At 37.1% G+C, this 15,035-nt stretch overlaps 2 protein-coding genes across 2 annotated transcripts; one reads left to right on the forward strand and one right to left on the reverse strand.

Annotated features, from left to right (window-relative positions):
* The first annotated feature begins 1,291 nt into the window (after positions 1 to 1,291).
* On the forward strand, positions 1,292 to 8,461 carry LOC108209710 (elongator complex protein 2). Its single transcript, XM_017380767.2, has 10 exons — positions 1,292 to 1,626; positions 1,729 to 1,816; positions 2,180 to 2,265; positions 3,656 to 3,806; positions 4,169 to 4,329; positions 4,425 to 5,072; positions 5,193 to 5,514; positions 6,117 to 6,334; positions 6,932 to 7,109; positions 7,728 to 8,461. The coding sequence occupies exons 1-10, from the start codon at positions 1,495 to 1,497 to the stop codon at positions 8,216 to 8,218; spliced, it is 2,475 nt and encodes an 824-aa protein (XP_017236256.1). The 5' UTR covers positions 1,292 to 1,494; the 3' UTR covers positions 8,219 to 8,461.
* A 2,170-nt stretch (positions 8,462 to 10,631) lies between these two features.
* Positions 10,632 to 14,518, reverse strand: LOC108209328 (uncharacterized). The gene is made up of 2 exons (XM_017380172.2): positions 13,359 to 14,518; positions 10,632 to 11,859 (listed from the first exon to the last, which is right to left on the reverse strand). Exons 1-2 carry the CDS (start codon positions 14,435 to 14,437, stop codon positions 10,908 to 10,910), a joined length of 2,031 nt encoding a protein of 676 aa, XP_017235661.1. The 5' UTR covers positions 14,438 to 14,518; the 3' UTR covers positions 10,632 to 10,907.
* Between the last annotated feature and the right edge of the window lie 517 nt (positions 14,519 to 15,035).

Genomic DNA, 15,035 nt, shown 5'->3' on the forward strand with positions numbered 1-15,035 from the left:
ACAAAGTTTCTAGCATCAAGCGTTGGGATTTCAAACGTGAGAATAAGATGCTTTGACAGTTTGACTAGAAAAAATTAGTAGGTCTCTTTCTTCTTTTCTCATTATCGTTGGAGTTTTTATTGATTTTTATCAAGAAATCTACGTTTTCATATTTTATTCATTTGTTTGATTTTTTTTCTAATATGTTTTGTTCAGAAATTATTCGAGTTTTGTTTTATTCATTTGTTTGATTTTTTTTCTGATATGTTTTGTTCAGAAATTATGCGAGTTTTGTTTATCCTTCTCGTGAGATTTTGGTATTTTATCTTTGTATTTTACTATAATCAACGGGTCATAATGCTAGATTTTGTCAGAGTTTTAAGGTTTTGATCCAATCATGATTCATGAATGAGATTGCAATCACATGAATATGCAACGAGTTATGGTGAAGCTGTAATCAATCAATAAATCATACTCCCTCCGTCCAGTCAATTCTATACAGTTTCCTTTTTGAGCTGTCCCATCATTTCTATACATTCCAAAAATAGTAACCTTTAATAATATAAAACACTATTACACCTACTACTTTCTTCCATTATCTTCATTCTATAATAATATAAACACTATTACACCCACTACTTTCCTCCACTATCTCAAATCTATCATTAAATATAAATGGGTCCCACCACTTCACCCATTTTTCCTTTAACTTTACTCATTTTTTACACTTTTTCTTGGTCTCCGTGTCCAAACCATTTGTATATAAATCACCGGGACGGAGGGAGTATAATAGTCTCAAGACTGAATTAATAAGAGTTATAATTTGTTTTATATGTGTTCAGACTGTTATCATTATTGAATTAGCCTTTCTTAATATAAATGTGAACATTTTAATTTTTATAAATATATCACATTTGAATTTTATGATTATTTTTTTCCCAAAAAATTTAAAGTTATAAGTTGATTCGTATTTTTAAAATATTTTTAAATAAATAAATTTTTTCATCTATAATTTAAATATAGTATTTATCAAACTTATTTTCACTATTACATTTTTAATAAATTTTTAAAACATTTATGATATAAAACTACTCGAACAATTAAAATCGATTTTCAACTTGTCACGTTAATTGTTTTTGAGTTTTTGGCTAAAAAAAATGATTTTTTTTTAGTTTGAAAGTAATTTTTAGGCCCATTAATGGCTCATGTCCTGGTAGTGCATACTGAGAATAAGATATGATAAACTAAAGTATTATTATTAAAGTCTTACTGGACTGGACGTAATTCAGCCCATTTAATCTAGCAGCAAATTATGGTGGGCTGCATCAACCATGTGCCCAATTTCTTCAACTCATCGCCACTTTCCCTAACCCAATTCTGAAATCCCCGTCGTCGCCTGAATTAAAACCCTCGCCGGCGCACTTGTTCTGCGAAGTGTCACCCTCTTCACACACAAACACACACACACACTCTACACACACAGAGGCAGAGCTTTGAAAGTGTAAGAAGGGGAAGATGTCTAGCTGTGAAGTGGAGAGTGTGTTCATAGGAGCTGGTTGCAACAGAATCGTTAATAATGTTTCATGGGGTGCTTCTAATTTGGTTTCCTTTGGTGCCCAGAATGCTGTTGCTATTTTCTGTCCCAAGGTACTCTATTGATGAACCTTACTGTAATATATATTACTATGTGTGTATTGTGTATGCTTATTATGTGCTTAAACGGGCTATTTGTGTGTTGTTTATATGCAGAGTGCACAGATTTTAACAACACTCCCCGGTCACAAGGCTTCTGTTAACTGCACTCATTGGCTTCCCTCCACCAAATTTGCTTTCAAAGGTTCTCCAATTCACCCCCCCCCCCCTACTGAAACCAATTCATTTGAGTTTGTTTTCTGCTATGTTTTTGTTGTCGGAAAGTTTGTTACTTTATAATATTCACTTGTACATTAATTAATACTAACTTAATCTGGTTACTGACGCTATTGTGGGATTTCTCGAATCCGGCTTTGTTTTGTTGGAAATCGGACTGTTTCTGCGAATATGTTGATACTATGTATTAAAGTTGCCAAGGACGGTTTTGTTATTGAAACACTACACCTGCCTGATACTGCATTTTATGTTACTACTTAGTCACTTCCCTTTTAAAAAATGAAGTTTATCATTATGGTTTAACCCTAAGACTTGCACGACATATTTGCAGCAAAACATTTTGAGCGACATTTTCTTCTGTCTGGGGATGCTGAAGGTGCCATCATACTCTGGGAGTTGACTCTCACGGGCAGAAAGGTGCATATTTTGATTATAAGATCCTGATTTTGCATCGGAGTTAATTTTGAAAACCTGCCTGAGTGTTTTCATGTTGCATTAACACAGTTGGGGATGTTTAATCATTGTATAATCGTGTTTGTAAATTTAGGGGGGTGTATTCAACTTGGATTGTTAAAGATTTTAATTAGGTTTGTCTGGTTCTTATTACATGTAATTATGATATACTAAGATGTTCTAGTGATCTTACATCATCATCTTTGTATGGTCCTGAAGAGTTTAATACAACATTCAAATTACATAGTTGCACTCGCTGCACTCCTGCTCCTTAAGTAAAAGGATTAAGCATAAGCATCACCTAACCGCTTTACATGAGATAATTGTTGCAATCAGAAGGGAACCTGTCTTCACTGGTACAAGTTTATCATCATCTCAGAGCAGAGGGAAACTGCAAGTGTCATTCTTGAATGAAGACATTAAATGAGACAAAACAGCAAGGAATAGTATTTCTTTTCCCAACATGATCATCTTTACCTTCAAATATATTCAAGAGGGTTTTTCTTAGTGGTCCAGAAACAGGATAGAGGAGGGAGCTCGATTTTTTTCTTATAATCTTAGGAAGGGTGAGGTGTCCTGCAAGGACTATTGATTCCTAACAGAATAGATATAGTGCTAAGTGGAATATCAGCCTATGAGCCTATCAGATTTGCATAAAAGAGAAGTGTGTAGAATGTTGCAAATCAACTAGAATAATCGGTTAAGGGTTGCCCAGCTGCTTAACTGCCTGATCTTACTGGAACAGACTTCATCTGATTGTGGAGTACTTTTCTTTATGTTGCGTTTTACATGGGACCTTATGATGCTTGCAGATGGAGTTTGGCCAAGACCATGTATTTTATTGTTGTGCTACTGTTACCTTTTAGATATTTGGAAAACCATTTGAAGCCTAAATTCCAAAGAATATTGTCTGTTTCTAATTCTTTTCTCTTGGTAGCTGCTACCTTCTCTGCATACTTGAAGAATCATATAAAAAATCGTTGCTACAATGTGCATTCAGCATAAGAAGGCGTTTGTTTTTTTATTCTTGTATTTAGAAGCAATTGATGTGTTTGCAAGTTTAGATAATTTGCCACACACTGACTTCATAATTAACTTTGTATAATTCATGTAACTCTTTTCGGCTCTACGCTATTCAAAACCATCTGATAAACCTGGTAATGATTTGAGAAGATTTTTACTGATTTTTTTTACGTGGTATTCAGTTAGACTGGATAAGTAACTGCTCATAAAGCTTTGATTTTTTTACTGCAGAGTGTAAACAGTATATCTTCTGATACATATTTACTTGTTTTCAATTATAAAATTATCTTCGCCTATGTCAGCAGCCTTAACTTCCCTTTTGTGTTTCTAGTGGAGACTTGTTTCACAAATACCACCACACAAGAAAGGAGTCACTTGTATTACAGCATATATGATTTCTGATATTGTTGCGGTATTTGCTTCCACCTCCTCAGATGGTAAAGTTAACGTGTGGGAGGTGGTCCTTCCATCTTTAGAAGGAGGTGAGTAAAATCTTTGTACAGTTCTAGCTACATGCTTATCATATTTTTTTAGTTTTGAAATTATATTAACTCATTTGTTATTAAGATAGGGTGAGCACTGGAACCATAGTATATATTTTTTCTTGATTTTTAATCTTCAAGAATAGTAGAGGTTGGAAGCGTAGTAGTAAACTATGGATTACCATCTTCAAATTATGATTGGAATATCAATTTTTTTGTATGAAGTTAAATTAGCTGTAGGATAATTTAATTTTTTTTCCAGTCACTACATAGGTTATATTGACTCAATGTCCTTTTCCCATTTGGTTTATACATATATATAGTAGCAATTTATTTTATTTACTAAAATCTTTCTGTTTTAGGTGAATGTAAGTTCTCATGCTTGGATTCCCTTCATGTTGGTTCCAAATCTATGGTTACCCTTTCTCTAGCACAATTTCCAGGGAACACAGGGCACCTAGTTCTAGCAATGGGGGGCTTAGATAACAAAATTCATCTCTACTGTGGTACGAAAACAGGAAATGTATGTGACCTTGGACATTGTCAATTGCATTTATAATTTTTCACATGTCATCTTTCCTTGGTTTAAACATTTGTCTTCTTGTTTAATTCATTCAGTTTATTCATTCCTGTGAGCTGAAAGGCCATACTGATTGGATCAGGAGTTTGGATTTTTCTTTACCTGTATGCACAAATGGTGAAGCTAATACTCTTCTACTAGTTAGTTCATCACAAGATAAAGGCATACGCATCTGGAAGATGGTTTTACATAATTCTTCAATCAAGCAAGAAGGAACAACTTTGGCTTCTTACATAAAGGGCCCAATTTTTGTAGCTGGCTCATTCTCTTATCAGATATCATTGGAATCTCTTCTCATTGGGCATGAAGATTGGGTGTATTCAGTCGAGTGGCAACCTCCTTTTTCCATCGAGGGAAACACGTGTTATCAAAGTGAAAGCATATTATCTGCCTCCATGGACAAGACAATGATGATCTGGCAACCTGAGAGGACTACAGGTATCTGGACGAATGTGGTAACTGTTGGGGAGCTGAGTCATTGTGCTCTAGGCTTTTATGGTGGACATTGGAGTCCAAATGGAGATTCAATTTTAGCACATGGCTATGGTGGATCTTTCCATTTGTGGAGAAATGTTGGTGTTGACTTTGATAATTGGCAACCACAAAAAGTTCCTTCTGGGCACTTCGCAGCTGTGTCTGACATTTCATGGGGTGGTGATTATATGTTGTCTGTCAGTCATGATCAGGTGATTTTGCCTAGTACACTAAAAACTATTGTTTTTAAAAGAAATTAGGAATGTATTATGCTATTATGTTGTCTATGATATATTACATAGCAATTTACTTCTGATTTAATGTTTCTGCAGACAACAAGAATCTTTGCTCCATGGCTCAAGGATCCAATTTTGGGGGAAGGAAATGCTTGGCATGAAATTGCTCGCCCTCAAGTTCATGGTCATGATATAAATTGTACAACAATTATTCGTGGGAAAGGTAACCACAGGTTTGTGTGTGGAGCTGAGGAGAAAGTTGCCAGAGTTTTTGAGGCTCCTTTATCATTCTTGAAAACATTAAACCATGCTACCTTGGAAGGAACTGGTAATTTTGAAGATACGCAAGTAGATATGCAGATTTTGGGTGCAAATATGTCTGCTCTTGGGTTATCACAGAAACCTATATATATTCAAAGTAAGCTTGACCCTTGTTGTTTATACTCTTGTTAAATGATTATATATATATCGAAGTCAAATTAGATTTTCAGCAATTTAACACAATAATATTTTTCTAGTCGGGTTATAATATAATTCCTTGTATTTCCTTTGGCAGAAGTTTAGCAAGTCAAGGTACTAATATACAATCAGGATGACAGTTGACTAAGAGCTCTTTTAGATTAGTTGTAACTCTTGTAACGAGCATGTTTAATATTTGAAAATGGAATCTCTTTTCCATCAAGTCTCTCTCCCTAACCACTTTTTCATTCTGTAAAGTGTAAATGTCTCTCTTTACTGTTTTCTGTCTCTATATTTCTGCTGCGAGTCTCTCTCTAATTCTGTGTTTCTATACGCTGTAAACCTAGTCCCCGACAAACTCAATGTTTTAACTGTATAAGTGTATACTGTTTGGTCGTTCTTGTAAGGGAAGGCACTGTAACGTGAAAAAAATATAGTCAAAGGATATGACTGATGAAGGAATTTGAAATTAATGTTCACCCTGTTGAGAAATATCTATGTTTTAGCTTGATGTTAATAATGGTCATATACATGGGTAACAAGACTTATTCTGTTCTGCAGCTTCCCATGAGACCCCAAACAGAAATGGTAGCGAAGTTCTTGATACTCTGGAAACTATTCCGGATGCAGTTCCAGTTGTGTTGACTGAACCACCCATTGAAGAACAACTTGCATGGCATACTCTATGGCCCGAGACCCACAAACTCTATGGTCATGGAAATGAGCTTTTTTCTTTGTGTTGTGACCATGAAGGCAAACTTGTTGCTTCGTCATGTAAGGTATATGAGGGTTTATTTTTTATTTGAATTATGTTATATTTTCATCGATAATGTGACATTATCGAATAGTATATATATGCATAGCCTTTATGATACTTGAAGTGCAACAAAAGAATTTATTGGTTAGGAGTTGGTGGTATCTAGTGCTGCTGCCATTGGGCAAGAAGAGTAGGGCAGTTGGTAGCATATCAACAACAAAATATATCTGTACGCTCCAGAGAACAATTTTTTAGCATATCAACAATAACGCTCAAGAAAACAATTTATCTTCATATACTTTTTACCAAGTCTTCTGGGAAAATGAAGCTGGGGAATAAGTTGCAGATTGAGTATGACAATACCCACTGTGTTGTAGTTAAGCCAAAGATTCTCTCAAATTATCTTTAGCACCCTTGGCCAACGAGGATTGAGCCAGGGTATTTTCTTCAAAAGCAATGAGTAGCAGTTACTGGTTTTGTCCCGTCTGTATGACTTGTGGCATTGGAGAACATGGATGGTTGTTTTGCCTTATAGATTTCTCCCTCTAATAGTAGAATATCTGTCTTCTATCTGAACTGTATCTCTGGTATTGCCTACTTATACGTTATACTATTGCAGGCTCAGTCAGTAGCAGTAGCAGAAATATGGCTATGGCAAGTGGGTTCTTGGAAACCAGTCGGTCGTCTTCAGTCTCACAGCTTAACAGTAACACAGATGGAGTTCTCTTATGATGACAATTTTCTTTTGGCTGTCTCGAGAGATCGGCATTTCTCCATATTCTCCTTTAAGCAAACAGGTTATTACACTTCTTTCTCCTCGCGCATGTAGTCCTGTGCCCTAGATCATAGTCAACTGTTGTGCTAAAAATATCACAAATTTTTGGGTTGCCTATATGCTAGATCCAGGGAAGAAATGTAGATGATTTTCCATGTGTTACTGACAGATAGTTGACTCGTTCTTGGCTTAATAATATTTGGAACTTGTGGGGGACAAAAATAGAGTTAATTCGCAGGCTATTGGAATAACAATGGAGAGGCAAAGAAAATCGTTCTGCCAAACTTAGTAGTATTACCTTCACCACTATATTTCTCACAGTTTCGTGCTTGCACCTACGCTAAGAAACCTGTTTCTTGTTCAAGTTTCAACAATGACTGAGGTTGTTTTATAAAAAATATTTCTTTTGGGAAAAAAGAGCAAGAACTTTAGGGTACAATGCGCTTGTTTTTTTTCCTAACACATAATAATAGCCGTAGGATATCTTTGCAAAACATATTATCTTGCTCTATCCACAAAGTCCCTTCACATTTGAAAGTGGAATTTATTCACAATTCATGTCAAGGGGGGCTTTTGAAGCTACTAATAGCTTTGTGGAGATTGTGGTTAACAATTCCCTTACTGACTCCTTTGTTTCCAGGCACAGATGTGACCAGCCACCAGCTTTTAACCAGGCAAGAGGCACACAAGAGAATAGTATGGGCATGTTCTTGGAATCCATTTGGCCACGAATTTTGCACAGGATCAAGGGACAAGACTGTGAAAATATGGGCCATAGAGAATGAATCTTCAGTCAAGCTTCTAATGACACTACCACCGTTTAAAAGTAGTGTAACGGCCCTATCTTGGGTCGGTCTTGATCGGCAGCGCAATTCTGGATTACTTGCTGTCGGAATGGAAAATGGTCACATTGAATTATGGAGTATTTCTGTTCAAAGAAATGAAGATGGTGTTGCTTCAGCGCCAAACGTTACACGCATCATACAGTTTGATCCATTAATATGCCATGTTTCGTCTGTCAATCGTTTGGCATGGAGAAACTCAGAGAAGAGAGAAGATTGTGGAAGCATAGAGCTTGCTTCTTGCGGCGCTGATCATTGTGTAAGAGTTTTTAGCATAAATGTACTATGATTTTAGGCCACTTTATTTCTGCATTACGAGTTTGGCAAGAACAATGCCTTTTATATAGTTTTATCTGTTGCTTGTTGCATATTTTGATATTTATCATCTGCAAAGGTAGACAAGTTTGGAAATCTAGCAGCACAATCGATCTCACATGACTGGCTGTATATTATTGAGATGCATGAGCGGTGAATATTTGTATTCATGTAGAAACTAATCCGTTTAAATCTGATATATTTTTTATTGCCCTGATCTCCTTTTTCCTCTTGAGATTTTGCTTCATCACAGAGACCAAAATTCATATTAACATTGTACAAAATATTACATTAAATACTTTGAAAGAAAAGAACGTATGAATCTGCGTTGCATAAAAAGAATTACTAATAAAATGCCAGAGAGAGTTGTGTCAACCTTTTCCGATGGCTGTATTATAACAAGTTTGATTTTGGATCTGGCTTTTGTATTTGTTCATTTATCAATTAGACTCTAGTGGGGTCATATTTGATGCGACGCCACCAATTATCTGAGATAATTTCAAGATTTTCAGCAAAAGATATCGTGATTCCAATAATAGCTTGGAATACTATTTTGTATGCGTCTCGCTCTTTTTTCCTCGCCCAAGAATGATAAGTATTTGTTGGCTAATTGAGTACTGGGTAACCCTAGCTGATTTATTTTATGTGCTTTCAGGTTCTTTTATTACTTCAAAAAGAATTTACCTTCTTAGTGGGTGTTTGGCATGGGATTATAAGCCCGGCTTCTGAATTTTAAGTTAAAAGCACTTGTTTGTACTGCTTGTGTAAGCAGTCAAGAAGTACTTAAAAAAGCTACGATTACTGGCTTTTGTCTCACGGCTTCTACTTATTTTCCAAACACTTTTATCACTTATAAGTTTTAATTTGCTTCTAACTTCTACTTCATTTTTTTACATTAAGCAATAAGCACTTATTTTAAACTCACCCAAACAGCCCCTTAATTACATCGTCATGCGATCTTCTTGTTTGCTAATCTTAGAAAAGCTTTTTAATTTTCGACGACTCGAAAATAATAGAATTTTCCTTATATTGTCTCATGTCTTGAGTTTGATTCTCAAATACTCAAGAATAATTAGAGAATAATAGGCTTACTAAAAACATTAGAAAATCACTCTTTATTTTTGATAAGTTTTGAAATGTAAAAAATTGAATGGAACATTCCAAAAAAAAAAGGGTAAAGAATCTGGTGGGACGGAGGTAGTAACCCGTAGTCTTCGATTGATCGACAAAAAGAGGAGCTATCATGCTTCGCACAAGCATAAGTCTTCACAACTTAATTACACAGCAAGACAAAGAGTTACCAACTGCTGGTACTGAAATGGAAGATCAAAAAACGTGGGATCCAGTCAGCACTCTACTTTGTATGTACTGTTTTTTTCACACTTTACTTCCAAGTTAAACCTCGTACGAGTTTGGATTGTATTTTAATTCCTCATCAACTATTAAATAAACAGAAGTTGTAACATGAAATGTCTGTTTATAAATCTTTATCTAGCACAGGTCCACAGCTGCTATAAAAGAATCCTAATAAGGCAGCCAAAAAGCCGTGCCGAATGCCGATACCTTCACGAGGCCATGACTAGACTTGTATGGTCTTAGATGTACTACTAGTGATAAAATAAAAACATATGTTTTTTTATTATTGTACCATGACTAGACTTGTATGGTCGAAGTTAAATATTAGCCCAAGCAGACCTGTACAGTTTCTGTTCTAATGTTTTTGTGTTTATAATTCACTTTGAGGCGTAGGCCATAATTTTAAGTCTATCTAAACGGGCTCTATATCAACATATGGTATTCGATATTTAAGATAGACGGATCTGTTGTTTTTCCCCGAATTCATTTTTGTATTGCAGGAATTTTGCTTCACCCACAGAGACAGAGAGAGTAAAATTTATGAACAGATCTTCCATGTGGGCGAGCTTTGAAAGCCAAGAAAACAAGTCGTGGTTGCGTGTGTATTTGTGGACATACAGACACAAGACCTAAAAAGCAGGGGTGGGAGTAATGCTGAAATTCTGCATACATACCATATCTAGTAGCCAACAGATAATGACATGAAAAGAATAGCAATTATTTTGGGATCTTGAACCTAAAAGGGCTCAAAGCCTCAAACAACACACCATCAGGATCACAACTCCAAAGAAATTTCCATAAACGAATGCATTGGGAACTACTGTGGTTACCATAAAATCAGTTAAACCACCCAGCTACTTACCAAATGTAGATGTATATGGTTCTGACTATGTAATACAAGAGTTTTGACACTATTACGGATAAAACTGAACTATTGCTTCTACACTTCATTCTAAAACTAAACTAGAGATTCTTAGGCCACATCGCAAACCTGATGCAAAGCAATCTATTGCACCATGATTAGACATATGTCCATAAAACTGAACTGAAAAAATATATATATATGTAAGTTTGAACTTTTACAGTATAATCACTGATGACAGAAACACTTGTATCTCCACAGACAATAACACGATATAACATACAATGGTAAGATAAAAAGGAAACTTCAAGTTCACATAAACTATAACAGACACATAACACAAACCAAACCAGTAGCTAGAAGTTGACGGTGTATAACATAAAATTAAGATGGCCCGACCCGATGCTGCAAAATTTGTTCTTCAAGAACGCTCCCCCTGCTAGAGCTATGAAGTTCTAGCCTGCTGCTTGTTGCTGTCCGAAGGAAGAGAAGCAGCAGATTCAGGTGCATTCGATGTTGCGTTTTGGTACTGAGCAGCCAACTTGGGTGCCATGGCCTGGGTATAATACATGTGAGCCTGTGCAGGATCAGCAAACTGATAGGCATAGTTGGCAGGAGTCGCCAGAGCTGGAGCATTTGACTGAGAAGGATGATTAAGCTGAGGAAAACCAGCATACTGTTGTTGATGTTGACTGGCAGGAACCTGAACAAATGGAGTTGATGTAGTCTCAGTTCGGTACACACCTGCAGCCACTTCAGTTTTAGGAACAGGAGCATTCCTGGTTGCATTGTATGCTGCTGTAGCAGGAGGGGTTTGTGGACCACTAGATTGTGTGGTAATGGAAGCTTCACTAAAACCCTGCTGCTGAATAGGCATGTTATATGCTTGAGGCTGTCCAGCAGGAACATAGTAAACAGGGTATTGATGATCCATTGCGGGATGGTGTGATTGCTGGGAAGGGTACATGTGGTAGTAAGACCCCATTGGCACTGCCCCAGCAGGATGTTGTTGGATATACTGTCCTCCAGCTTGAATAAATTGTGGTTGTTGCTGCAGTTGTGGCTGTTGTTGCTGCATTTGTGGATGTTGTTGCAGCATTTGCGGATGTTGCTGCATTTGTGGATGATGTTGCTGCATTTGCGGGTGTTGCTGGACTTGCGGGTGTTGTTGCTGGACTTGCGGGTGTTGTTGCTGCAATTGTGGCTGTTGTGCTGCTGGCAAAATATACCCAGAATCTTGAAATTGTTGTTGCATCTGAACTCTTGAATTGGATTCTGCGATCTTTTGTTCAGGATTAGCAGAACCCCTACTCTGCCCAGATTGAATTTGGACATTCGGATCTTGATTGTAGATCATAGGTTTTTGGCGAGACATTGGATTTAATACACCACTATCACTGTACAAACAATTAATAACTTAATTTAGAGTCACTTAAGCAGATATGCATACACATGTATCATAAACATGCTAATCGATCAGCAGGCTAAATAGAAGTGATAGAACTAGTATCTCAGCCCCGGGTAACTCAGTTCAAGAAATTCAGCCTTGACATACCGTAAAATAGGGTGAAAGCAAATTCACTGCAATTTTAGGGTAAAAGCTGAACGGAACTGGAGGTAGCGGTTCGGAAAGTCTCAATGGCAAAATGCAACGGCAGTTAACAGCACCAACTTCAACCGCAAAGTTGCAGTACAGTTTGTGGTTTAACCGCTTATAAAAAATATATTCAAATAATAAGATTAAATCCAAGCAACACTCCAACTTAAGAATACAAGTCTGGGAAGAATGATCGTTTAAGACACAAGTTAATTATATGCTGAGACTACTCCCAACTTGCACAACCATCCCAGTACAGTTACTGCGCATAAAAATTTTAGAAAACAAAATTGCAGCTGTGAAGATTATTGTAGATGAAGGAAATGGCCAGATGTAAATGGGTGTGTGTGCTGCATACGAGAGAGGCAGAGAAAATGAGTGACTGAAGAAAACAAAAGTGAATGATAGTATAGGGCTTGAAGCGTTTGACGGATATATTTTAGTGTTTTCCAATAGAGAAAGCATAGTAAAATTTATAACATAATATCATCATATATATATATATAACATATATGGTTTTTAGGGTTTTACAATATTTGAAACCGCTGCCACATATAACATTTAAGTGATTATCAAAAATTCAATCTACAACCACCCGCTTTTCGTGTCATATGCATAGTACAATTCAATTGCAAGCAGTTGATACGTGTATTGTTACATCACTAAACAATCATCAGTTTTAGGGTATTTCAATATTTAAAAGCGCAGCCAAAAGTAAGTGGTTAATTGGTTATCAAAAATTCAATCTACAACCACCAGCACTTTTTGCGTCATCCGCAAGTCCAATATAGTTGCAAGAGTGTTGATTCGCCCAAATAAGTGGTTACCAAAAATGCAACTAAAACCACCCCCAAGAACAATCCAGTTGCAAGCGGTTGATTCGCCTGTCGTTATGTCACTAAACAACCACATTCTTTTAGGGCATTTGATATTTAAAACCGCAGCCACAGATAAGCGATCATCAATATCCAGTCTACAACCACCAATGCTTTCTCCCGTCATTAGCAAAGTAAAATTCATTTGCAAGCGGTTGGTGCACTGAATGCTACGTCACTAAACTACCATCAAACTAAATCTAGGGAACTCATGTAGAATATAAATATGCACACACATTTTAACCTAATCTATACACATGAATGAGATCATATAGGGAAAACATGGAAACGATAAGTGAAGTTTAGTAGGTACAAAGATCAAATACATAAATTTCACATCTTAATTTGGCAACAACAAAACAATTGGCGTAACAATTAAGCACATCATATAATAAGAAAATGAAAGGAAATTCAGCTTATATACCTGGAAACTGAATCAGGGGAAGCCAAATCAAAACAACCACCACTAGCAGCAGCAGCAGCAACAGCTTGCTTACTTGAAATCACCGATTGCGCCTGTTGTTGCAATAACTGTTTCCTATATGCCATAGAAACACCTCCCTGATCTGATCTCTCCGATCTCTCGGATCTCTCATCATCAGACACAATCCGATTTGAATAATCCCCAACCACCACAGGTGGCACCACAGCTACCACTGGCTGAACAAACTGCTCCTCAATCCCAGCCACCTTCCTGTGATCCTCCACCACATGCACTCTAATCGGAGGCAAATTCGCCAGAGAAGGCGTCGAAGAAGCCGAACCAAACGACGACGTCGTATCAAGCATCGGCGAATCAGGCACCGAATGAACATCCTGGTGACTCTTACTCACAACGTTTCCAGTCAATTTAATCAAATTTTCATTATTATTTCCATTATTATTATTGTTCGCCTCCACCGCCTCATCAAGCCCTAACAAACAATTGACCGAATTAGAATCTGACATCTGTCCGGTACTCGTCCCGTTCAAAGCATTCATAAACCAGTCCTCCGACTTTGCCGAGTTGTCAAGCAACGATCCAATCGACGTCACCGACTCAGGCTTCGCCGGAAACAGAAACAGCCTGAGGCGACCGGATTTTCCGGCGCCGGAATTCCTACTGAGGCGATCATACTCATCGATCATGTTCTCCAAATCTTCATCAGTAGTCACGGAAATCAAAGAGTCCAAATCTTCGTTGGGAATTTGATATTTGAGAGTGAAATTAGATGTATTGTTGAGGAGAGTTTTGGAAAGTCGGTGAATTAAATCGGAAAGTGAGGACTGACGATCGACGACGACGATGCGTGTATCGCCGCCGATATAACAGAGTGATTTGTCGTGCGGACGTGGCACTATATGGCCACCGAAGCTGCACATGAGTCTGAGTTTGGAAGTGAGTTGGAACGAGTCGTTGCCGTACGAATCGGTGGTGTGTGAGCGAGGTGATGAGTTGACTGAGTCGGTGGCGGCGAGTTGGGGAGGAGCAAGCGGTTGCTGTTGCGGTTGCGTTTGCTCCATGTTTGCGAGGAGAGAGAAAGAAAGAGGAGAGAGAGGGTGGTGTGAGTTGGAGGCGGATGTTCTTATAGCTGGCCCGCCTGTTTGTTAATTACTATTACTATTCTGCTTTTTATTTTATTCATTATCTAAAACTAATTAATAAAAAATCTGGAATATTGAAAAAAGGGGGATTACGAATTATCCGATAGGGGTTTTAAAATATCTAAATATTTCAATAAATTTTTAGAAAATATCTAATATTGAAACGGATGCAAATCGGAAGAGATGAGTTTTTTTTTTTTTTGACGAACAATAAGATTTTATTAAACATAGAACTTAAGAACACAGTCGGGACAAACCCCCAAACTGACAACTACAACCTGATTGTGAAACAAAAATCGAGCTAAACAAATAGCCGTTTTGTTTTCAGATTGCTTAACAGATAGAATATAAATATTCTTGATATTAAAAATGATTACAAAAGTTTCTCGAGCAATCCAGTCGACACCGACATCACTGAAAATAGTAGAATCACAATTGACCTGCGCACATAAAAAACCGGTGATAGACCAGTGTTCATATCCATCAGTTACACCAACTGAGGTTGGGGGTACAGATG

Source organism: Daucus carota, chromosome 2 (genome assembly GCF_001625215.2).
Source record: "Daucus carota subsp. sativus chromosome 2, DH1 v3.0, whole genome shotgun sequence".
Lineage (NCBI taxonomy): Eukaryota > Viridiplantae > Streptophyta > Magnoliopsida > Apiales > Apiaceae > Daucus > Daucus carota.

Excerpts from the sequence above, each read along its gene's own strand:
- LOC108209710 (XM_017380767.2), top strand. The coding sequence starts at position 1,495 with ATGTCTAGCTGTGAAGTGGAGAGTGTGTTCATAGGAGCTGGTTGCAAC. Across the intron at positions 2,266-3,655 it reads TGACTCTCACGGGCAGAAAG|TGGAGACTTGTTTCACAAAT; the intron begins GTGCATATTTTG and ends TTGTGTTTCTAG. Across the intron at positions 7,110-7,727 it reads ATTCTCCTTTAAGCAAACAG|GCACAGATGTGACCAGCCAC; the intron begins GTTATTACACTT and ends CTTTGTTTCCAG.
- LOC108209328 (XM_017380172.2), bottom strand. The coding sequence starts at position 14,437 with ATGGAGCAAACGCAACCGCAACAGCAACCGCTTGCTCCTCCCCAACTC. Across the intron at positions 11,860-13,358 it reads TCCCCTGATTCAGTTTCCAG|TGATAGTGGTGTATTAAATC; the intron begins GTATATAAGCTG and ends TTGTTTGTACAG.